The 25,024-nt window shown below is 38.8% G+C and overlaps 1 protein-coding gene across 13 annotated transcripts in view; it reads right to left on the reverse strand.

The window, feature by feature from the left end:
* ARID1B (AT-rich interaction domain 1B) overlaps positions 1-25,024 on the reverse strand; it is a 406,554-nt gene that overhangs the window by 85,893 nt on the left and 295,637 nt on the right. For all 13 annotated transcript variants that reach the window (XM_034765331.1, XM_034765333.1, XM_034765337.1 and 10 more), the window contains 2 exons: positions 18,049-18,138; positions 3,119-3,298 (listed from right to left, as the gene is read on the reverse strand). In XM_034765331.1, coding sequence (XP_034621222.1) covers positions 3,119-3,298; positions 18,049-18,138 — 270 coding nt within the window. The remainder of the gene's footprint in view (positions 1-3,118; positions 3,299-18,048; positions 18,139-25,024) is intronic.

Raw genomic sequence — 25,024 nt, forward strand, 5'->3', positions numbered from 1 at the left:
TGATTTTTTGACTTTTTGAGCCAGAATGGGCTTTTATACAGATCTCTGTCATAATAATCATAATGTAGCAAATGTTAGCGAGTAAGTGTTAGAGAGGAAAGTACAAGTTATGCTCATTAAAAAATGAAGAGTTGTCTATTAAAAGATAACACTTAAATAAGCATTCGAACTAAAAATATATTGGATAAGGCCCAAGACACATTATGATTAGTGATTTTTGTGAATATTTAATATAATTATAACAGTCATGCCAATGTTTCATAAATGGTCAAACAACATGGTGACAAATTTCACGTTCTCTTCTCCCTTTATCACCCATACAACACAAAGTCTTCAGTGTACTAATTTTACAATTGCCAGAGGATGGGATCACCAGTCCCCTCTAGGATCTGACAGAGAAACACACTTTACATCCATCACACTATTCACCAAGCCCTTTTGAAACTACTTGTTAATGCTCATTCTCCTACTGCCCCCAAGTTCACATTTTAATAGCCGTTTCTTTTGGCCATGACCCATAAAATCATTACATAGACACTTTCATCTACAAAGAGAGGCGAAAAAACTGCTGAACTCAAGAGAAAAATAAAGTAATATTTGGCATGTTACTTAAATGCATTGATTTAGTATAAAAATCTTTCCATTCAATCAGCGTGGATTCATTCAGCTAATGTTTTATTGCACAGACCAACTATTTCCATGGTCTGGAATCTCAACAGTATCAATGTGGCTGGAAGTCATGATGGTACATAATAAATCCACTGGATTTTTACCACTTAAGCTAGCTGCTCGCTGTTCAGATTACAGAAGCACTCCTACAACATCTTACAACTACAAAATGCTTTACAAACAAAAGGAAGGCACCAGTAAATTGGACATAACTAATTAATCTTCACACATCCCTGTGAGGCATTATTATCCCCATTTTACAGTTAAGGAAACTGAAGCAGAGAAATTAATTGACTTGCCCAAGCTGAAAGAGGGAATCAGCAGCAGAGCTAGAATTAGAATTCAGGAGTTCTTGGCTCCTAGTCTTTTGTTCAGAGCACTAGAACAAATGTATCATAGGGATTAATGAGAAGGGGATTTTCTGTGGGGTGAGAAAAGCCACCAAAACAAGGAGAGGGCTTAATTCTGATAGAACTCAGAATACTAAAATCATCCTCGTTAGAACTCACTTCCAACAGCATTCTGATGAGCCCTCTACAGAATTTCCTGGATCAAGATACAGACCTTTTTCAATAGAATAGCTATTTTCAGTAAACAAGCAATGGGAAGAACTTGCTGAAACAGACAAGCTTTTTGATCCAATTTGAAAGGAAATACTGTCCCTGTATATTCAATGGTTTCGCTGAAAATTCATTAAATCTCTAAACAGATGCATACTTTAAAGGTTATCCATTAAAGATGAAGCAACAGACTAGTTCAAGGTTGTGTGCATTAAATGTTCAGGGGTAGAATTTGTTTCTTCTCTTTTTTTTTTTTAAATCCCTCAACAATTCTGTCAAACAAGCAAAATAAAAGGACCTATCTCTCGCTCGCTCTCTCAATTTGAAGGGTTAGTTAAAATTCACAAACCATATACATTAGAGCTCAATATTACATTCCCTCAGTAACTACTGTATTATGATACTCATTAATAGACCACAGTTACTACAACATTTCAAACTGGCCTCGGGGCTCCACATATCAAGGGAAGTCCTGTTTTGGGACCAGTTTTGTGATGCTTGTTCCCTGAGTTGGTAGAACTCAAGCACATCCTAGGGATGACAGGCCTGACCTCCAAAAGAATGGGCCAGGCAGCATTACAGATCCGATACTTCATGTGTATTTTATGGTGGCACATTTACAGAGAGACAGTGGTGTTAATCTAGAAGAAGCTACTCCCTTGGCCAGAAAACCAAACCAGTAAAGACAGCAATCTACTTAGAGTAAATTAATAAAATAATAAAGAATAATTAATAACGGCTTCATCAATATACACATTCAGTGCTGAAATGCTGTCATCTCTTGGCTAATGGGGGCTAGCTAAGTGGTGTACAATGAGATACCCAACACTGGCGAGTAGGCAAATTTTGGACAAGGACAAACATTTGACCAGCTTATGTTCTGACCCAGGACAAACTCTTGCTCTTACAAACATACCATGAAATCTTCAATTTCCATTCAAAGGAGACAGGAAAGTAACAAATCAAAAACAGGAAGAGATATGGACAATTAGGAAGTAATTAAGACCATTATCAATACTATAGCTGATGACAAAAAGCAATTAAGGAAATACTGGAAACCTATACAGATCAGTGGGTCTCGGTGATTTGTATCCTACAGTGGTAAGTGAATCAGCTAACTAAACTTACTAAAACATTGATAACCATTTTTGAAAAATCATGGAGCAACCATGACAGTTTCAGATTAATTTTGTTTGAAATTGTGTGTTCATTCAAACCTGAAACTCCAAACAGAGTAGTAAGGGTGTAAACCACACAGATTTAACCAATTAAAATGTTTCCTCAAGCCAAAGTGAAGTGAAACTCCTAGGTTTTGCACAGATTTAATTAGCAATACTGTCCATTATTAGTCTAAATGGAAAATAAAAATATATGGCCATTAGTGCTTCTACCTCTCTAGGAAATAACTGGTAAAGTTTCAACTCAAGCAGACTTAACCCTACTTTAAAATTTATGAGGCGTCTAACATTGTGTCTTGGCCTGTTTTGGATTATTTTATTTTTATATATATGACCAGTTTTCTCTTCAGTCACCAAGTCAGATGAGGCAACACTGGAAAACAATTCAACGTATGTCCTCAAATTATCTTTTAATGTCAAATAATCTCTCGCCTCATGCTTAGCCTCAGTATAATAACGCAAAACAAAAAGTTTTAACTCAAGTGCCATAAGCCAGTGAATTTTATTGAGAAATTAAAGAATACAAAGACTGCTAATAATATTTTGAATATGATGTTAGCTAAAGAAGTTTTTGCAATTATTTTAAAACAAAAGGTGTGTCATTGAGTCCTTTTAAAAAAAGGCATTCTTTGAATAACAGTTTTCCACAAAATTATTAGTTTTTTACCTTACAGTTTAACAGCATGTCTCATGGTTTGTTTGTTATATTACCTTGTGGTCCATACTGGCTCATCTGAGGCCCATAAGTACCACTTGAATTACTCTGCTGGAAACTACCAATCCCAGGATGCATTTGGCCTCCAGGTGAAGGATGTGGTGACATGGAAGGCCCAGTCTGTTGAGGTCCATATTGGGATATTTGTGGGTTCCTTTGTATGCCTGCCATAAAACCTAGAGAGAGATAAATAGCAAAACAAAAATGTAAATACAGAACTTTCACTTTCATATTTCTGAAGACATTTATATTTTCTCTTTAAGGGATCCCTTCCTTAAGAAGAAACTTTTTCAATCATTTTCAAAGTAAAGATTCCCAGACAACAGACAGCTGTAATTGCTCACATCATCAGAAAACAAACAGAACCAGAGACAATGAGTCAAAATCTTTGCTGGCATAACTCCATTGCAGTCAGCAAAGAAGTTGACTCAAATTCCAAAGTCAGGAGATAAGGCTCACAAATTTTTATTTTCCAAAGAAGGGCAGTGGAGTCCTACTTATTTTATTTTAATTAAATTGAAAGACAATTTCAAAAACAAAGTCTCCAGAAATAGAATTAACAGCAATTCTGTTCACTGTAATAAAAATAACTAAATTCACCAGGGGAGGGGAGATGGAGGGATCATTATGTAGGAGGTTAGCGTCTGACTGTTTTCTACCAGAATACAGCACTTTTTTGTCCAGTAATGCGGCATTTCCATCAATACTTCTATTACCTGTGCCACTTATAAAAGCTCCAAACATCACTGACATGAGGAGCAGGATGTAGCAGTCATAAATAAAGTATGTCTAAAGGTCCTCATCCATTCTCCAGATCCTTATTCCACGAATTTAGAGGCATCTATATTGTCATCAACCCGTGAACTGCATACTTTTTTCTTTTCCCTCCATAAATGAAAAGTATTAATGATTCATATTTTTGATATATAGTTCAAGTTACAATCAGAGGTCTAGTAAAATTCACTAAAAATCAACAGCCCTATAAAGTCATAGTAGTAACCCCACAAAATGGGAGGGAAGAGAGGGGATTCCATGGAACTTTTATTTTTCCAATAATTAAAAAAAGAGAGAAAAATCTTATAAAATGCAGCCCATCAAATGTCTGTACACAGTTACTAGTTTTGCGGGTTTTTTTCTCTGAGAGTCTTCAGTTCTGCTTTTAACTCTGATGATGATGTGCTGAGGAGACAGCAAGTCATTCTCTGTTTTTGTGAGGAAAGGTAATTTCTTACCTGTCCTGTTTGCTTGTTAAGATCTGTCTTTACATTTGCCTGAAAAAAAGTCCTCTCAACTCAACATTATAGAGAAAGTTTTGAGTAACTGAGTTTTTTCACTACTCTTCAAGCACAAATAGAATTACATATAGTGAGGCAAAAGCATATTAGGCCTTGAAGTTGTATTTGAATAAAAGTTACTGTTCAAATACAAATGTTTGGCAGCAAGAATATGAAGATATCCAAATAAAAAACGAAAGATCTTTTGTTATTTTTTCCTCAAGTACTGCAGACACTTTTGAGTCAATACTCCGTGGGAATAGACAGTTTAAACTGGCAATTTTACTGCAGTGGAGAGATAGCATTTTCAGATTCTACAGCACAGTATAAAATGCTAGATCCAGCCTGCTGGATGTGTTGATGCTGCCCACATGCCATATTCAGATTCTGCAGAATGTAAGTGTTCATGAAAAAAAATAAGAGTAAGTTTCTGTCCTTCATGATTGCAAACAAAACCTTCCAAATGCAAACGGAATATAAACTCAAGCAGTGTTGTCTTCTGAGACTGGAGAGATCAGACACAAAAGCTCTGAAAGGTGTCTGTTTCCTCTTCTCTCCATTAATCTAATTGGGCGGAGACACCTTAAATGTCAGATTTAAAGAGATAAGAATATTACGCCATTGCTTGTATTAGTGGTGGAATGGAGAAGGATAAAAATGAAGCCCATAGATGAGTATTGGGAAACTGGAAGTTGCTGCAGGGAAGGAAATGCAGAAGAAAGAAAGAAGGAGAGATACAAAGATAAGGAAGTGGGAGAGAAACAGAGAAAGGAATTTGGTGAAAAGAAGAGGCAAAAAAAGGGGCAGTGGCCCTAACTGTAAGCATATTTTCCCCACTGTGAGATATCAAGTGTGTCAAAGTATTGAACATTTAATAAATTATTATTGTAGGGGATTGGATAGTATCCCTTTAAATAGTTTGTGAGCCCTCTAGAGGAAACAAAACATATACACTGTAGAGTGGCAAGAAAAATCACGGTAGTCAAGGTCAAAAGAGATGCCTTGAAGACAGGGTAATACCGATTGGGAACTTCCGTACTTCCAGACAGGGAAAATTTATGTGAGTTTTGTATTCAGCTCTGTTTTGAGACAGACTCCTACATTGTAAAATAGTTACTTTACTACACACACAAAACTTATTACAAAAAATCTGTGATCAGAGGACATAACTGTAACTAATTTAAATCCTAACATAATAGTTGGCATGAAATAAATGTTAATATTTCCAACAGACACCACCTGTATCACACTCCTGGGATCCATTTCAATGAAACATTCTGTACTAGCTGCACTATAAGTCTTTTATTATAAAGATAGTAAACCCACTTCTATATACAGTAAGCAAATAAAGTACACAGCCTTCCTATACACAATGGACCTTTTCATCTATATGACATAGTTAACTTTCCAAATGTTGCACTGGCTAAAAAGATTCCTCAGCCAGGCTATTATCACTCCTAATACCTTCTTGATCATCCTGGCTATGGTGGACACACTAAAAGGCTATGATTTGTATTGGTAGTGATGGTTTTCACAGGTGATGTGGAGGAATGATTTGCGACAGGGCCTGATGGGTATGTGCAGATACGTTTCTTCCACATCCACTGACATTGGAAGGTCTCCTGAAGAGACTGCAACAAAAATGGAAGGAAGAAAATGGAAGGTCTCCATCCCAAATGACCTCTTGTTCAGCTTCTAGAGGTTTTGGTTTTGGCTGAACTGGACAGCTACCGAATCTTTGTCTGACCCACAAAGCAAAGGGAGTGGAATCCTCATCAGCTTTCGAGCTGAGGGACTGGTTCTATTGCCCCTGGTTTCAGAAGATGTGAGATTTCTCTCAGGATGGTTTGGTGTTTCTTGTTATCTTTTGAGATTGGAGAGGGGAGGAAGTTATGATGTGATGGAGCCTGGAGATGCAGAGAGAGCATCTGTGCTACATTATCTTTTGTTCCCAACTGCCTCAGACGAGTTAGAACCATGCCCTTAGAAGTGGGATATCCTGCCCCCTAAGGCCTATTTCTGGAGAGAAATAGGTTGTGTTGCAGTCCCACTGTTGATGTGGACGGGAAGAATTGGATTGGGTCCTGATCTGGATTGCTCTGAGACATTGCCATGCTCCCATGGCTCCATGGACAAGTCCAAACTTGCTTCCAAATATCTGCAGGAAGCCCAAATATCTTAGAAAGGAAATGGGTTCATGATCAAGAAATTAAAGTTCTCACACCAAAAAGAAAAAAATGCATCAATTTTAGGAATCTTATCAACAGTGGCAGGGAACAGCTGGCATACATTCATTTTTCCTTACTTGCACATTTTCCCACAACTGTTCAGCTTCATTTTATAACCAAAACAAAAAAAGAAATACATTTTCTTTCAAACAGTTAGATTTAAGATAAAGGTTTTTTGATTTTTTTTTTTTAAAGAAGAGCAGGCGGATTACATTACGGTTACATCTGAGTTGGAATGGGGTGGTCAATAACTAGATTGCATCAGATGTGTCAGTTTGTGTGACAAGTTCGCTTCTTTTAGGAAACTTCTGTAAAACAACAGCATGCTTAGCCTTAAAAAAATCATCATGGAAATGTGCTCATCAAAAAAATGTATTTATGGTAATGGTGGAAAAAATTATATTTTACTAGCCATCAGAATAAGAAATTACTTGCCACAGGAAAATATGCAAGTGGGATTTGGTAAGGGTGAGCTATTTAAAGAGTAGCTGAATAAAGTATATGCTGCTGTATTTTTAAGATGTATAGAACTTTTTTATTTACATATTTCTGTTTTAAAAAACAATCTTTTTATTAAGTACACAATCCATAAAGGCTTTAAAGTTGCCTTTGCATTTTGCAGGAAACAAGTGAAATTGTAGCAGATTACCTATTAACAGCTATAAAATTAACTTAAGATAAAATACATTTGTACATTCAAATAAAGCATACATGTGAAGTTTTAAATTGGTACAAATTTAGTAAAATGCAAAAAATAAAACACACAATCTTTGCTATTGACAATGAAAAATTTTCTTTTCCTTCAGAAAGGGCTAGAAAAAGTAAATGGCATTTTTACAGTATCCTACACATCACTGATATTTATTTGTGTCTGAAACATTTATCACAGAGATTTACAATTTTACTTTTTCTCTTCATATGTATGTACATATGTATATAAACATGCTACTAGACCTTTCATGAACTAATGTACTCAGACTCACTTAGGCCATGTCTAGACTACAGGCATTACAGCAGCACAATTATGGCACTGTAGTGCCGTAGTGTAGACGCTTCCTACAGTGAGAGAATAGGTTTTTCCTTTGTTGTAATCCATCTCTCTGACATAGCCATTGACATAGTCATGCCTGCACTGGGGATTACGTTGGAATATCTATGATGCTCAGGGGTGTGAATTTTTCACTTCCCCTGAAAGCCATAGCTACGCTGACCTAACTTTTAAATGTAGACCAGGCCTAATACATATTTGTACAATGCCAACCATCACTATTTATTTACTGAATATGACTACGTTCCAGGGCTATCTATCAAGCACTAATCAATTTCCAAACTGCAGTCCTAGTATGTACTGGCTTCTCCTTTAAAATCTGAGAGGGATTCTTTCAAAGTTTCATATTTGGTTTGGACTCTGGAGAGCCTCCTTCCAGGACATGACACTCAGGGCACGTCCACTCTACAAACTTAAGTCAACCTAACATAGGTCAGCTTACAGCCACTACAGCAATTACTGCGGTGGTTCTCTACCCTCCTTCTGCCAGTGGTGCACGTCCTAATGAGGAGCGCTTCCATTGACTTCAGAGGGGCGGTGTGGGGGACTTGAGAGCCTGGGCTCTCAGCTCTGTGTAGCTCCCCGCTGAGAGCCCAGCTGCCCCCGCCCCCCCAGGCTCTCGGCTCCCTGCTCCCCACCAGGAGCACGGCAGCCACCCAATGGAGAGCTCTGTGTGTAGAGCCTGGGCAGCTGTCAGGCTCTGAGCAGGGAGCTGGGAGCCTGGGCGGAAGCCCTGCTCAGACGGTAGCCGGGAAGCAGCCGGGCTGGAGCTCCCTTCCTGCCCCAGGGTGACAGCCTGAGCCACGTAAAAGACCATAGTTAGAATCACATTTTGCACATGATTTTGTTTATTTTTCTTACTTGCCCAGGAACAGAGATTTTTATTAAAAGTTAAAAGTAGGGGCCAGGGCGCATGTTGAATGGGGTTCAAAGGAGCTGCTTTCCTAAGGGAGAGAGGAGGCACAAAACCCTTTTTTGCATTTGATCGAATAAACGATTAATAGAGCACTACATACAAACATTTGAGAAGTGGTACCCTCCTCTGAACTGAAGGGTAGCAACATTATAAAATCAATTAGAAACAGAATCAAAAGAGCAATGGTGAAGCCAGTGTGCTCAGTTAATGGCCCCTAAAAAGACATCTTCTTCCACTTCATGAACTATCAATTCCTGTATTCTAAAAAATGCTGGAGGATCTCAAAATTCTATGGGGGAAAAAAATACTCAGGGTTGATGTAAGTTCTGACTCATCGTTCATTCTACAATCAATTCTAAAGCTTTTCTGGGGGAAAAAAAGTTTTATTTCTGCCATACCAACTATGCAGAAATCAAATTTCTACATTCAGCTGTTTCATTAGCTAGCATGAACCTCAACTTCTTCTACAAATGCATCAGGATGCCACTAAAAACATTCAAGGTTCTTTGGGCCACAATAACACACAACATGTTTTCTCTTTGGCACCTTGACAATTTATTTTCATCTTGGCATCTGCTATTATTTGCAGACTGATTGCCTTGTTTCTTTGCACCAGTTCAACAAAAGATGTTTCTTTGCATGTGTGAAATAATAGTCACACAACGCACCACCTTAGCAAAATCATCTCCTACTGCAAAAACAGCGAGAGCTATTGCTCCTCTTCACAAAGAGGCCAAGTTTCTATTTGGGGGGAGGTGGGGATATTGGATCTGTTGCATTTATTTAAAAAAATATATTTTCCTATTATGCTTTAATATCTTACAATATCTTCATTGTTTATTTTTCAGCCAGTTTCTCTTGACAATGCCAGTAGCTTTGGGGAAGATGGAAACTAATGACCTAGCTAAGGCTTTAACCCAGACCCCCTAGTGTTCTACCAGCTGTGCTCTTAGGTTAACTGGCTGACTCTCTCTCAGTTCTTTCTCTGATATTACAAAACCCTGTCTAGGTATGGCATGCAATAATATTTAAATTTCTTCACACCCCCAGCCCTGCTCAGCTACTGCCTAGCCTTGAAATTCATATAATCTATCATTGATAAAGTGGAACCAGAGGAAGGGTCAGACAGATTACCCAGATGGTACCTTGGGAAGAAAAATCCAACCTTTCCTTATGCAACTGTTGCCTAATGCTCTCTGATGTAAAGTTTAAGTGCAGCACTGCGGGCAGAAAAGCAAAAACATTTGTGGAGTCCTCGACACACTGACAGAGGCAAAGACGACTGTTCATGTGCCCCTTAATACACTATTTCACATGCAAACAATGTATTATTGCAGCACACATGGTACATGATGCCTTTTGCCATGGTGCTTTGGAAAGTGGGACAACAGTAAACTGCAGTTAGAAAACAAATCCACAATAATTTCACTTGGTAGCATGGCCTGAAAAAAACGAATCTGAGCATCAATGTGAAAAATTCCAAGGAGTCTGTCTGCTTTATACAACTGACATTTGTCTGTTTTCCCCATAACATGCATACTTATGAAAATAAAGATGAAAGAGTGGAAGGAAGGGCATTTTTCAGTGTGTTAATCTGTAGGGTCTGCAGGCTTTATGGTTGGAACTTCAGGTCTAAAAAATTTAGTGTTCTGGAGACTCAGGTTCAAATCTCCACTGGATTGCTTAGTGCTTCCTTCTTATGAGGTAAATATACTGAATTCCATGAAGTATGCAGGGTTTTGAGGACAAAACCATAAATATATGTAGTGTGTCCTTTCTGTCTTACATGGACGTAAATGTTATGTGACATTTTTCATAAATGAAAAATTAGCCTCTTCGGCCCCAAAATGTCCCTGTCCTCACACTGTTGTTTCTGGCAGCAGCTCCTCAGTGATAAATGTATATATTGCAGTTTGCAAAGCCATCTGGGATCCTTTAGAATGAAAAGACCTAAATAAATATAAGCTATTGTTAAATATATTATTTAGATCTCAGATAACTTATGTATTGACTTAAAAAGAAATAGGGAGCTTAGATTAGCCGTTCATTATTTTTGGGAGGCCTCGTATAAAGGTTAATTAAGGTAACGTAAATACCAAATCTCTTTGAAATTATAATGCTGCTCAATAGGCAGACCAGAGGCAGCTCAGATGTTACAGGCTATGATAGGAAGCTGTCCCAAGGATAGCGATCAGACTCAGTAACTTTACAGTAAGCCTAGTGACAGGAACGACGACTGTCACTTTGTCAAGTTCTTCATCAATGACTGGTTGTGGCTTATTTCACTCCCAGACCCCAGAGGCAGAGAATTCAGAGGCTGTCTAATGAAGTCAGTGGAAACTTTTCTGTAGAGGAGTCTCAGTGTTAGCAACTGTATAAACTCTCTTAGACTAATTAAATTCCCCTCCCCTAACCTCAAAAAAAGAATTCCCAATTTAATTTAAAAGATGAAATAAAGATTCATTCTCAAGTATAACTATATTTAACATCAGCAAGAAAAGAGCAATGACCAGCTGGTAGTGTACAAAATTTATCTGGAGATTTGGATCCAGGTTTTGATTGTACCAGTCTCATTATTTACTCTGAACCCCCACTTCTGTGGTTGTGAAGTTTATGAAAGTGGCTTATTATCTGTCCTAAAACATACTCCAGCCCCTTTCAATTCTTCTTGCAAAAAGACAATACTGCTGTATATTTAGCATCATGCCACAACCGATCAGTTCACTCCATGGCTGAAGCTGGCTGGTAAGGGAAATATGTCTGATATCCAAATCTAATCTGAAGCCCATGCCCATCAATTGCTGAAACTGGCATTTGGATTCTTTAAGAATTAACTTGGTTTGGCATCGTGCATCACTTTAAATATTGTAAAACAAGTAAAGCAACAGTCTCCCTTCAACATTTGCTATGCAACGGGCCAAAGGCCATTCAGACTCTAATGGCTCAAAGCAGAGACTTTGCAACCCAGCTCCTCATATTATTCATATGACTTGCATCTAGGGTGACCAGACAGCAAATATGAAAAATCGGGACAGGTCTATATAAGAAAAAGACCCCAAAATTGGGACTGTCCCTATAAAATCGGGACATCTGGTCACCCTATTTGCATCATTTCAGAAAAAAATGCAATGGTAAAACAAACAGACATACTGATGACAACCTTTCTCCCCTTAAATGTTGTGTGTGAAACGAGTGCTCACAAATGTGACAGTCCTGTCCAGAGTCATATAGAGAGCCAAATTCTTCCCTAATGCAAGCCGGTAAAACCCATGTTCACTTCAACGGGAGTTACACCCGGGCTGAATTTGGTCCTCAAGGAAACCAGATGCAGCACAAGCTTCCTCAACACAATTCTGCCAACAATTTGATCACTTTTATATGTGCTTGTGTCTCCCCTTTGGAAGAAGGGGAAGGAGGAAGAGCGCTGAGACTGTTCAGTAATGGCATTCAAGTTGAGAAAACTGTTTTTATGGGGCATCCTTATAACGAATAACTGCTTCTAAAAATCTGTAATGGCTTCAGCTAAAATCTGCTCTGTGTCTTACATGAAACACTTCTCTGGTTGTCCAGACCATAATTCACCTAGTAGCAGGTTGCTGGGCATGAAGATTTTTTCCACGTTGGCATGGTGTTCATGCATGTCAGCCTGAGCTAGCTCTGCTGCACTCACCCACTTGGAGAAAGGGGTGAAAGCAGACGGCACCCAAACATACCTGTGGCTTTGCACTCTGGGGCACACCTTGAGCGCCTTCCCTTTTAAGAGCCTGAAACACTTCAGCCTACATCAAGTAAACTTATTACCAAGTCTGATTTAACCTTAAGTGGTGTCATCGTTAACATGGCAAGCAGAAGAATTTTAATGACAGGAATCATTTCATTCTTTGGCTCCTCTGTGCTCTGAGTAGATCCCAAATCCCCAAATGAGAGCAAAAATGTGAGGAGGAGAGGGGGAGCTTTTTAAGATCTAAAAGCAAACTACCATATCTTTTTTGTTGCAATCAGAGTTCTTTGATCTATTTTTTCTTCTTGTTTCTTTCTTTTCGTTTTTTAAAGATGAGGAATAGATTTCAGGGAAAAGAGTCTCTACCATCAAATGTCAGTATTAAACCATATCAGGATTTGTGGAGGAAATTTAGGGACAAATTCCCAAACTGGAATCTATGCCATCTGAACAAATAAAAATGTTTATTTTTTATTGTAAGAAATTAAATAATGGTGAAGTTTGTGTAGTGACAGTATATATATGAGGAAAGAAAATAACTTGAAAGAGGATAACAAAAACGTCATGAAATCTAATGAGTAAATTTGCAGTTTATAGTTACAGAAATTCAGTTTGCTGTTTAGTTTTTTGTAGGGAAGCACAAAGAAAACATCAAAATGCCTGCTCACATCCCATCTGTTACTACCTCTTGCTGGATAACATCTCTGCTGCCAAAAAGCCATTTAAATTTACTACATTGCAGCTACTGATAAATATCACTTCTGTGAAGATCTAATACTAAATAAGGACTAGATTTGGAGATAATGCTTACACGCAGCTGTGTCAAACAGATCCAGATTTTGCTCAGCACAACACCTGGATACTATTTGTTACCCATTTTTCTCCTCTGTGATATGATTTAAACAAAATATACTATAGTACCATCCCCCTCCCATGACAGGCTGGAACAGGTAAACAATGTAAAGAAATAAAGCTAGAAGTGGGAAGGATGACAAGAAAGATATTGGGAGGAGGAGAAGAGAAGAGGATGGTTACTGTTCAACAATTTCAGAAGCTCTCACTCTGGGCATCTTCCATGCAGATCTGACAGGCACAGAATGGTGCCATGAAACTGCCTCCAGCAACGGAATACATTTTCCAGCACATCACAGCAACTGCATTGGCATCAATTCTGCTTGCAATCCATGTCCAAACAGAAAAGTTCTCAGTGGTCCTATTTCAGCATATCTCAAGGACTAATTAAATCCTCATTACGATCTTCTAATTATTCCAGTGCTCTGGGATTTCACTGAGCAAGTCCCTGATGGTGCATTAGATGAAAAGGGTTAAATAACCTGTGTTGATTCTGAGACTCCAGATCTATTTCAAGACCTTTAGCATATCATCAGCATTATCATGAATATTTAACTATACACTGCTGTGAAAATTATAAGGGGAAAACAATTAAAGATTTTTTATATATTAATTCTGACCCATATTCATTTGCCCTAATAAATAAGGCTTCTTTAAGTATCCCCATTATGACAGCATATGCTACAGTGGGAGTATGTGGTCATTTATGGTTTCCATTACATTCAGTGGTTCTGAGAAGTTCCCAATTTACTATTTTAATATAAATAAGACTGAAACTTGGCATGCAATTTTTGAACCCAGATGAGCATTTTAAAAAATAATGTACTTAAATAGGAGAAGATGAGTTTTGTGGGCTTTTTTAGGATACAGGAAAGAACTTTTCGTTTGTTCTGAGGTAAAAAAAAGTCAAATTTCGACCTTATTGTAAAATATACTTTTGTATTTATAAAACAAACTAATAAAATGATCAGGCTACTATAATAAGGGAAGGAGTGTAATCTAGTGTTTAGGCCAGGGAATAATTAGGATTTTTAGATTCTATTCCCAGCTCTGGCATTAATTCATGTTGTGACCTTGAACAAGTCACCAAGAAACAGATTGTTAAAAGTATTTAGATGCCTAGCTAACTTCCATTGATTTCAAAGGGCATTAGGAGCATAAAGAGCTTTAAAAATCTATTCCTTAGGCCATATTTTCAAAAAAGTGTTCGTTAATTTTGGATATGTCAGTTTTTGTATGTCCAATCCGAGACACCTAAGGCGTGATGTTCAGAGGTGCTGCATATCCACAATACCTACTGACTTCTACTGAAATACTGGATGCTCAGCACCTCTCAAACTAAAGCACCTAAAAATTGAGGACCTCAGAATTAGTGAATACTTCTGAAAATTTTGACTATAACCTCCAAGTATCTCAGTTTACCTATCTGTAAAAGCAGGTTCAATATTACTTACTTCACCACCATACGGTGGCATTGTGAGGCTTAAATAATGAATGTTTGTAAAATACTTCGAATTAATTGTATGGAAGAGGAGAAAACGACACCAGCGTACAATCTGGAGTAACTCTACTAAAATCAGTGGTATGACTGAAGACTGAATTTGCCCCATCAAGCTAAAAAAAAATATTATAAACTTTGCATCAAAAAGATATGAAGCAACCACTTTTGTGTAATTTCTTGTGGCACCATTTATGTAAAACAACTTATTTTGATAAAATCCTTAGAGGTTCCATTGACTGTGTATCAAATCTAAATAACGGAAGGACACCAAATATGAATGGAAGTGAGTAGCATGAACCAAATGTTTCCACTGATACTGTACCAGGTCAAAGGAATTATGGACCAGATATGATATGAAAGATTTTCAAAATCATTTGCAAATACAGACAACTTTTTACACTACTGCTAAAAGAAGTAAGAAATAAAAAACATAAAAAGTAATTTGAAGGGCTTGGCAAATCCAAAACCTGTTGAAATTCCTATTACTGTGCACATGAACATAGATTACACACAAACACACATGCAGTACATATAAAAAAAAACCTGGTTCCTTGATACTGCACTTCTACAGTATGGGATGTACAGCCTTAGGCTGGCAAACATAAGCAATCCCAGCTGGGTGCTGAGTAACCATGGAAAGAAGGATAAAATACTATCAAACACTTTCAAAATAAAATAACTAAGTGTAAACATAATGGTTCAGTGTGGAGCTTTAGGATTTAGAAGTGCTGTAGCTCATATCCTACCCTGTCAATCAAGCTGCAGTGTATCTGACTAATAATATTTTTTTCAAGTGTTGAGGGTATAGAATTCCATTCAGTAAGCCATTAGAAGCCCTTTGTTCATTCAGTCATTTATCTAAACAAGGAAAGAAAAGTTAGGTGATGTGCTAGAAGGAACAAAAACACCTTATCCTAAATTGGAGGGTCACTCGTTTTTTTTTGCTGGAAATCATTCATATCAGTGAGCCAAGTGTTTAAATTACTGTAACAGATGCCTGTGGATCAGGTGTCTTCAGCGGCAACGATTTTCTGCTCAGTTTTTATCAGTAATTGACAAGCACGTTCCCTTTGAGCCCCACCTTTCCCCCTCCTTTCCCTCTCCAAGTCAGTGGAAATCAGTTCAAGCAAGCAAAGGAATCAACTAATGTAACAGCCTTTTTAAAAGGTGAAGTTTTCCATTTCAAAGGAGCCTCTAATCAATGATAGGGCACAAAAGGGAATGTATGCATGTTTATGTGTGTACTGCATTGCCTTTACAGAAGCTTTGGGGATCATGTTCTGCAAAATCAATATAACCTAGCTGGTTACAAATTTCATATCTGCTGCATGAAACAAATGGACATTTTATACAAGTTGGGTCACATGGATTGTGTGTAGCATGCTAGAAGCCTCAATTTATAATCAAACAGAAACAAAGCATGTTGCACATAACATAATGCAAAAGTTATTAAAATACAAATCCCAAAGTTACAGCTTTAAAATATGTTTTTTAAAAATATACCACGAGGTTCAACTTGCATCTGTGAAGAGCCTTTTGTGTGACAGCAGTGGGAAGAAACCTAGGCCAACTCAACCTTGTTTATACATTTTGGTTTCCCCACTGCTGTTTACCAGTTTGGCTTTTTAGTTTTGGCAGCTGTCTTCTCCCTTGTTTCAATTTTGATCCACCCCACGCCACCTTTCCCCGGCCGGGCACTTCAATCACAGAGTACCACCTAATTCCCCTCTAGAAAGGTGATCAAGAGATTGACCCACACAACAAAGTTAGAGCATCCCACTCATCCTTTGCATCATTAACCCATTCTTTGAAGCCTAATAATATATCATAAGATCAGCCATACTGGGTCAGACCAAAGGTCCATCTAGCCCAGTGTCCTGTCTTCCGACAGTGGCCACTGCCAGGTGCCCCGGAGGAAATGAACAGAACGGGTAATCACACCCATTCTCAGCTTCTGGCAAACAGAATATATCCACACTGTAAAGATACATTTTGTTGGGCAGTGCCACATGCTATGCTGAGACACAATCAAGAAACGCACATATCTTTTGAGATGCTTGGGCCTCTGAAGCCCCTGCCTGATGCAATCCCACTGTTTTATGATAGTCCATCACATGCAATATACTGCATTAGTACTGGCTAGTGAAACGGTTCTTTCTCCACCATATGGATCACTCTAAACAATTTTTATGGTGGAACTGAGGCCCGGTGCCAGCAATGGATTGTGTTTAAAGGTGACCTGTAAAGTAAACACGACAACTGAGTTAAGCCCAGAATTATATACTAAATGTTCTCTGCTAATCAGCATCCCATGGAGGAGGCACACTTCAATACAGAAACACTTTTCAACTAACCTTTTCCAACCTCTGTCTGAAATCCTCTTAGTACTTCCTGGACGATATTCCAGAATGCATCATTATGTCCTCACTTATACCATGGGTTTCACTAGCTGCAAACAGACTTCTAGAAGTATTTGCAGAGTCACAGAATGGGATCTGGGATATCTTCAGTACCAAGACTATTGTAGTGGTGGCATTTAACACAATTCTGTCAGTATCTCAGATGGCAAGTTGGTTTTATAAAATTGTTGCTAGCACATTTCAACCATAGTGTGGACAGCACCTCTGGTTTCATAGTTATTTTGTTATAATAATTTTATGAAACTGTGATATACTATTATCCTGGGGTGGCAGGGTTATAATACAGCTGTAATGAGAAAAAACCCTGTCCACATTGTTGAGTGAACCTCTGCTAGCCAGCAACAGCCCTGCTTGAATGGGGTTGTTGCTAGGCAACTTTTCACTACACTGTGAACAGGATCCAACACTTTTTGCAGGTAAGGGGTGGACGGGTTGGGATCCTGAACCACTCAACCCTACCAGCTTGTTTCCCCCTCCTCCTTTTCAATGTAAAGGGATTTTAAATTTCTTTCTAGAGTTAGGCTGTAGACCAGCCGTGGCCTATATCCAAAGACAGGGGATACATCAGAGTTTTGCTAAAGTGAGAAAACTGTGGTCTATAAAGCAGATAATATTTCTATTCTACAGAGATCAAATTCCAAGTTAGATATTTATAATTAAAGTTTATTTTATTTGGATTCTGAAGAACATGAAGACTTTGCAGCAGAATCCTTTTACAATTACTGCTATTTACAGTATTTTGAAAAAGGCTTGCATCCAACTGTGTTTTGGTAAATCCCTCTATTCACTTACTCTTCCCACAAGAGAATTAAGAACCCCACACAGTCTATTTAAATGAAGGTTGTCATTATTCTACTGAGAGAAATGAACTTGGAGAAATTCCACCACGCTGATGAACTTCTGAGAACAAAAGGTATATCTGGTAAACTAATAAATAAATAAATAAATAAATAAATTCTAACAAACCTCGATCTTGGGGCATTGGTGACTGGCTCAAGGCAGGATGGGAGCTGGATTCTGATTGACTACTAGGAGGCTGAGGTGGCATTTGACTACCTGCAACACACAGAGAGAAAATTTAAAAAACAGACTTTCCATTAACGGTGCAATATGTAAAACCAAAACCCGTTACATTTTTTTTAAACCACTGAACATCACAGAATGTACCAATTGTATACATTAAAGACACGGCTCAGCAGATCTAGCTTTTTTCACAACTTTTTTTTTTTGTTGTAACCCAAGGAGGAAGTGTGCATAAACATATTTAGCAACAGGCATGCCGAAATGTTCAATTTTGTATTGAGCGAGTTCCCAACCTCACTGACATGATCCAATTTACAGCTGTAAATCTCCTGACACATATTTCTGTTAGAGAATTTAACAAAATCCAAGTCTGCTGAACAATAGGGCTCACCCTGCCGAGTTTAAACTGGCCTCCAGCCAAGCAGACATGGACTGCTGCCAACAATATAACCAATGAAAAATCCAGTCAATACAGAAAAGACTAATAACATCAGTTTAAAAAAATATTTCAATGAATCAGTGGACTTAATATATTTGAATGTCCAAGTGTAATGCAGAAATAAAAAACGAAAGCATGCACATGCTGTGAAAGCGTGGTGTATGTGAGATCAGATAGAGATGGGGTATACTGTTATTCAAAAGAAAGGCAAAAATTTACTCTTATTAAGAAAATAGCATGGTATCTTTCATATACACAAAGAGCAGATATGACCCAATTTTAAGTTCATGTTAAAAAACAACAGCACCCTCACAGCCAGTAAACTGCATACATCACAGTTTATCTATCCTGCAAGGTTAAAGAGCAGACAGCACTGTCAACATTTTCACCTGTTATTCCAAGGAGACCAGACTTTCAAACCAATGAGGCTTAAAGCACTAGAGCTTTCCTCCTTCAACACTATTACACAGCAAAGCAGGGACTTACTGTCATGGGCGGCAGGTATAATAGGCCAGGGGAGGTTAAATCTCCCCTGGCGCAGCCGCCATCAACCCACCGCTGGATGCCTGGGGCATGGTGGCCCCGCTTGCACTCTGCCTCTTCCCCTCCCTGCTCCGGCCCCTTCCCCAAGGGCCCTATCACCTGCTGCTGCTTGGTGAGTCCCTCCTCTCTTCCAGTCCACTCCCCCTCTCCGGAGGTCCCTGCAGCTCGCAGCATCCCTCCTCACCCCCACGCCCCTGCAAGGGAGGGGGTGGAGGAGAGGAGAGACATGGGGAGCAGTGGGTGGGGTTGGGGGCTCGCTGGGGAGGGGGTGGAGGAGAGGAGACACACAGTGGGCTGTGAGGACCTTGCGGGGGAGCAAGGGAAGGAGAGGAGGGATGCGCTGTGTGGTGGCGCCAAGCGGAAAGCGGGGGAAGTGAGGAAGGGGATGGGGTCTGGGGTAGAGCGGGGGTGGAGTGTGGGTGGGGATGCAGGTGGAAGAGATGGGACAGGCAGCTCCCCTCTCCCAGGGGAAGCTTCACCCTGCCCAGGCTTATTCTACTGATGAATAACACTAGTGAGCCACTTCCCTGGGATGCATCTCAACCCTCAACACAGTGCTAAGCATGTAGGATCAAGCACCAACTCTTGTGCTGCTGTAAAATGGTGACAGTTTCACACCAACCAATCAAATTGCCACAGCCTAAGGAGAAAGGAGAGCAAGTCTCAGGTGTGTCTTGGGACTTTCATTCACCGCTGATTTTGAGATGTGGCTGCTCCTGACAGCCAAAGCAGCTGGAGGACCAGCTCAGATTAGGCAATAAAAATATATATTTTAGACACTGCAGTGATGAGTGTGGTATAAACAGTAGCAGAGAGATTTAAACTCTTCCTCATCAAAATGAACAGATTATTTTCAGACTGATTTCCTTTTTAAAAAAATAGCAAGAATAAAAAACACGTCAAATAGATTTGTGCATGCAGAATGCCATTTTCTCTTGCTTAGCTACCACCCTTTTTTACTGGTTGAGGGGAAAATCCAGGGGTTATTTCTGTAGCCATAAGGATTTGTCCCAAAGAGTATCTGTAAGGATTGCTCTTTCTGTAGAATTATGAACTATCCAAATGTTATGGGCAAATAGGGTGACCAGATGTCCCGATTTTATTGAGACAGTCCTGATTTTTGGGTCTTTTTCTTATATAGGCTCCTATTACTTTCCATCCCTTGTCCCGATTTTTCACACTTGCTGTCTAGTCACCCTATGGGCAAATCACAGAAGGCAAGTGAAGTGCTATGTATTCTTTCTCCTCCATCTGCACTGTGTCAGAGAAACTAGCCAAAATTACAACAGCTGATTTTAAAAGATACATTAGATTTATATGCAATACAAAGAAACAAACTATAATTTTTAAAGTAAAATATAAAAGTTACCTTGCTATTTGAATGGAAAGTATTTGCACTAAAACTCATAGTATGCTGTACTATGATGGGATATGACAACTGCCTCATTTCTGCACTTCGCAAGAGTATGCAAATGGAAGTCTAGAGGCAGAGTTCTTTCTCCAAAAGACCAAACATGGCACTACTATGAAATATTCAGTGCCTGGGGCCTTGGATCCTCAGCCCACTTAGGAACTCTAAAGCATATGAGAACAAAATACTGACTTATTTTTTTATGTCACTCAGGAAAGGACTGTAGCAAGACAGTAAGTGCCTACATTATAATGAACACTTCTGCATGACAGAAAGGATTCAGTGACTCAAGACTGTAAATAAACAGTAATTCCATGTTAACACAGGGCACTACCACTTATACTGTGTATGCCTGAGGCACTGCTATCAGACAGAATATTTCAAGTAAACCTAAAACATGTTTTATCAAAACCATCTATGACTTTATAAGTTACTAAAAGAGGCAGGGGTACTGCTGGTTGCATTGTACAGCCCCAAGATGGGAATTCCTTTAGGGTCAGGGATAGAAATTCCTTTGGGAGCTGTTAAAAATCAAATAAAAGATCTATGCTGTGTAGTTTATTTTGCATCCATTTACGATGAGCTTGTAAAATCTTTCTAACACTCTAATTTTTAACACTGAGAATAATGTCAATTGTCAAGGAAGAACCTTATCCTGCATATACAGTCATGCAAGCACAGCATGGCGAAATCAAACTTTAGAACTGTGCGTATGTAAATTAGGCACTACAGATATCAATTTCATCTGCCTCCTCTAGAAATGTGAAGTCAGGAGTTTCTCAAATAAAATGATGGGTACCTGTACCCATTTGCACAAGTATTTATTTATTTACAAAGGGGGTACTTTGAAAATCTCCCCCTTATTTAATAAAAGCTTTAGAACAAAATTTGGCTAAGTCACAAGCGAAAATTATTTCTGTAAAGAACGAGCAGATCAACACTGCGAGCCTTGAAGAAAGATTAGCTCAACTGGTGCTGCTGTAGATTATTCACATGGTGAAATTCAACAAACTACAAAATTATAAGTTAGACCAAAAGCAACAAAAGGAGAAAAATGCTAAGATCGCCATTTAACCCTTAAGTGGTGACCCACAAGTGGAAAAGAGTTGGTGCTTTTTTGGTTTCTTTCAGATATATAAAGATGACCTGCAAGGTTGCTTGTTTCTTTAAAAAGGTTTATTCTTTTTCTTTCTTTGATCATTGTTTTTATTATTATTTGCGTCATGGTGGCATGTACGAGCCCCAGTCATGGAGCGGGACCCCATTGTGCTAGGGGCTGTACAAACACAGAATAAAAAAGATGGTCCCTGCCTCAAAGAGTTTACAATCTAAATACCCTAGGAATTAAAGTGTAATTAATTGAGAACTGATTTATATTCAAATGGGTTAAAACTCTGGGGGGTTTATTGTTTATTTAATACCCATTTAACTAAAACATTACGGAGAAAAATTTCATTGGCCTGACTGTGCAATGTCTGATGGGTGGGCAAATGCTGCACTTAATGGGGCTCTTTGCAGTCACAGAGGTCCACCTGTGTGGACTGTGTGTTGCAGAAGCAGGGCCTTTGTTACGAATTCAAGCCCCACCAAATCTTCGATGTGAAGCTTATAAAACTCCTACTATGCATTTTTGAGATGCCAAAAATTTTTTCAGCACAGCTAGGGAAGACTACAGATTCCAGATATTTCTAAGGTAAAAAACAATCAAAAGAAAGAAGTAACTGCTATTAAAATAACCTACCAACCCAGCCACCCTTTCTGGCCTTCAGACAATATATCAAAAAGAAGCAAGAATGGGCATAAACCTTCCATCCCATTCCCCGTTAGAAGCTACTTTTAATTCCATATTAACTGATTTTTCTATTTAATTTTGGAAAGAAAATTACAAAAAATGCAAACAAGTGTTTTCATACATTACTGTAGCTTTCGTAGATTACCATAGCTATTTGAAAGAAAATGAACAACATTTTATTTTTTCACTGACAAACTATTTTGACCTTGTGCAATACAAATGGAACTTTTAACGGAGCTGAACTTTTCCCATGTTTTTGCGTAGCACTGTTGCTACATTGATGAGGTATTCCATCTGCCAGAATTTATGCAGGATAAACACTACTGTGTATGTTGCATAGCATTTTTATTATGCAAAATCACAGCAAATAAAGCAATGTGTGTTAAAATACTTGGCAATGACAGGCTATTCCATTTCTGTAGATTTCGTACAGTCACACTGTCATATGTAAATCTTGGTAGCAGGAGTGCCATTCAAATCAGTAGCACTGTGTACTAGCCATACTGTATTATACGTAGTGCGGAATGCAGTGCCTATAAAAATCTTTATGCAACTACTGGTGCATACACAATAGAAGCTTGTAAAATTTAGATAACAATCTTTTCAACTTTGTTGTTAAAATACCAAAAGTGGGAGCCCTATTACTTTATAACTGCCTATCAGACTGTATTATTTTTAAAAATCAACCTTGTATTAGAAAAATGTGGAGAGAGAGAAAGAGGAGAAATCATTTTAAATGGTCAATAATATAATGACAGACTATGATTTTTCTGCATATAAAATAGGTTAGGTTAAACTCTTAAATATTTTGTATGAAGGTTTGAAACAGAGGCAGAAAGGGTTAAACTGTATCTTTCAGAGAGCTGGACTGAACAGAGTTGGGACATACCACTTAAACTGAAAAAGTACTAAAGAGAAGATTGTATCAAGATGAGAGCGATTAAATTTGCAGTTAACAAAGCAGTGTAAATTCCTTAGAGCCAACATACAGCAAGAAAGAGAAGGCCTTTGATCCAGAACACAGAAGAAAGCGTTACAGGGAACTAGGACCCAAAACTACCCTTTTGCCACACATATTCTGTGAGATTCTCTGAGTGCCCTGAATGCCCACTGATATAATGGGAATGCGGGAGGCATTCAATGTCTCAAAGAATTGTGCCCTTTGGAACCAATGCAGCAAAATGTTTAAGTGTTAACTTGTTTAAAGTTGAGCATGTGCTTAAGTGCTTTCCTGGGTCGGGCTTCTTTCCTGAACAGGGGCCTTAGTGATGTAATTTTAAATTAGCCTTCAGAGGTAGTGGAAGAGGGGCACAAATGGACTTGACCTCAGAGAGGAAGATGTATTCTAAGGGCAACATAAAGGAAGCCTTGACATGTGGTCTATATGCATCCGAAGAAGTGGGCTGTAGTCCACGAAAGCTTATGCTCTAATAAATTTGTTAGTCTCTAAGGTGCCACAAGTACTCCTGTTCTTCTTTATGTGGTTTATACTCACTCTCCCTCTGTGTCCAGATCCCACGCTCACTCAAAAAGAAGGACTATTTTCTCCCTTTACCTATCCGATGTAACTAAGCTTCCTGACATATTAACAAAACTTATAAACTATTTTTCATTAATACACTTTCTGTAAAATCCATTTTTAGTTTATATGTGTCCCAGGTTCTCTTCTCTTGTACATAATGTAAAAAAATGGTTATTCATAATCTTCACTGACTGAATTGCTTAAGGGAAGTCACTTGCTACATTTGGAAGGCAAGTTGCCACAATGTGCCCAGGTTGAATTTGTTTGCTCCTCATTATCTGGGACAAACAGCAGAGTGTTTTAACTGCAGCCCATTGTGCTTAAGTGGGTCCCTTGTTTTACATTTACAAGCAGCCAGGGAATCTGCATTGCTTTGCACACTCAGATGATAAAGATTTCTAGCAGTATCATAAGGATGAGCATACAAAAGACATGGTATTGTGGTCAACAAGGGCGGAATCTATGGCTAGCATATTTTTTGATAATGTATAACAACCCTCTTTTCTATAAACAAAACCAAAACCAAACCAAATAAAAATAACTATTAAGAAAATCTGAATCTTGACTAAGAACTCTCCCCACATTTAGAGGTGGAAAAGGGGCGTATACAGGGGAAGGGGGACAAGCAGGGGCATGGACCTCCTATATATGGCAGGGGCACAGAACTTCTCTGGCCCTGTGGTGGTGGGCATGGGGGAGGGGGGGCAGAAAAAGTTGCCCTGGGACAAGGGAGGAGGAGGGGCGAGCTGCCCTGGGGCCATGAGGGGGGAGGAGGGGGGAGTGAGCTCCTCTGGCCCTGGGGCTGCGGCGGGGATAGCGAGCCCTGGGACCTCTCCAAAAGCCTCCAATTTTTATTCCTGCACATGCCCCTGGGTGAAAAAAATCACATTTTTTACCCTTTAAAATGCATTTTTATAATGGAAATATTAGCTATAGCTACATCAGTGCTGCTGTGAAGACACTGCAATATTATCACTTTTCTACTTTCCACATCTCAGTTCTTTGCTCCTGCAGCCAGCTCTCACTCTGTCTGACTAAAATAAAGCCGGGGCCCTCACACCTCTTGATGTTGTAACTGCAGGTTAACTTGCATTCTGAGGGCCAGGTTGACATCTGACTAATCTGTGCTGCTCTAGCAATGCAAAGTAGCTGTAAACTCAGTTTACCCAGCTGTTTAAACCAGGTTTGTAGCTATTTTGAGTGACAGGAGCA

The sequence above is a fragment of the Trachemys scripta genome, chromosome 3, assembly GCF_013100865.1.
Source record: "Trachemys scripta elegans isolate TJP31775 chromosome 3, CAS_Tse_1.0, whole genome shotgun sequence".
Taxonomy (NCBI): Eukaryota; Metazoa; Chordata; order Testudines; family Emydidae; genus Trachemys; species Trachemys scripta.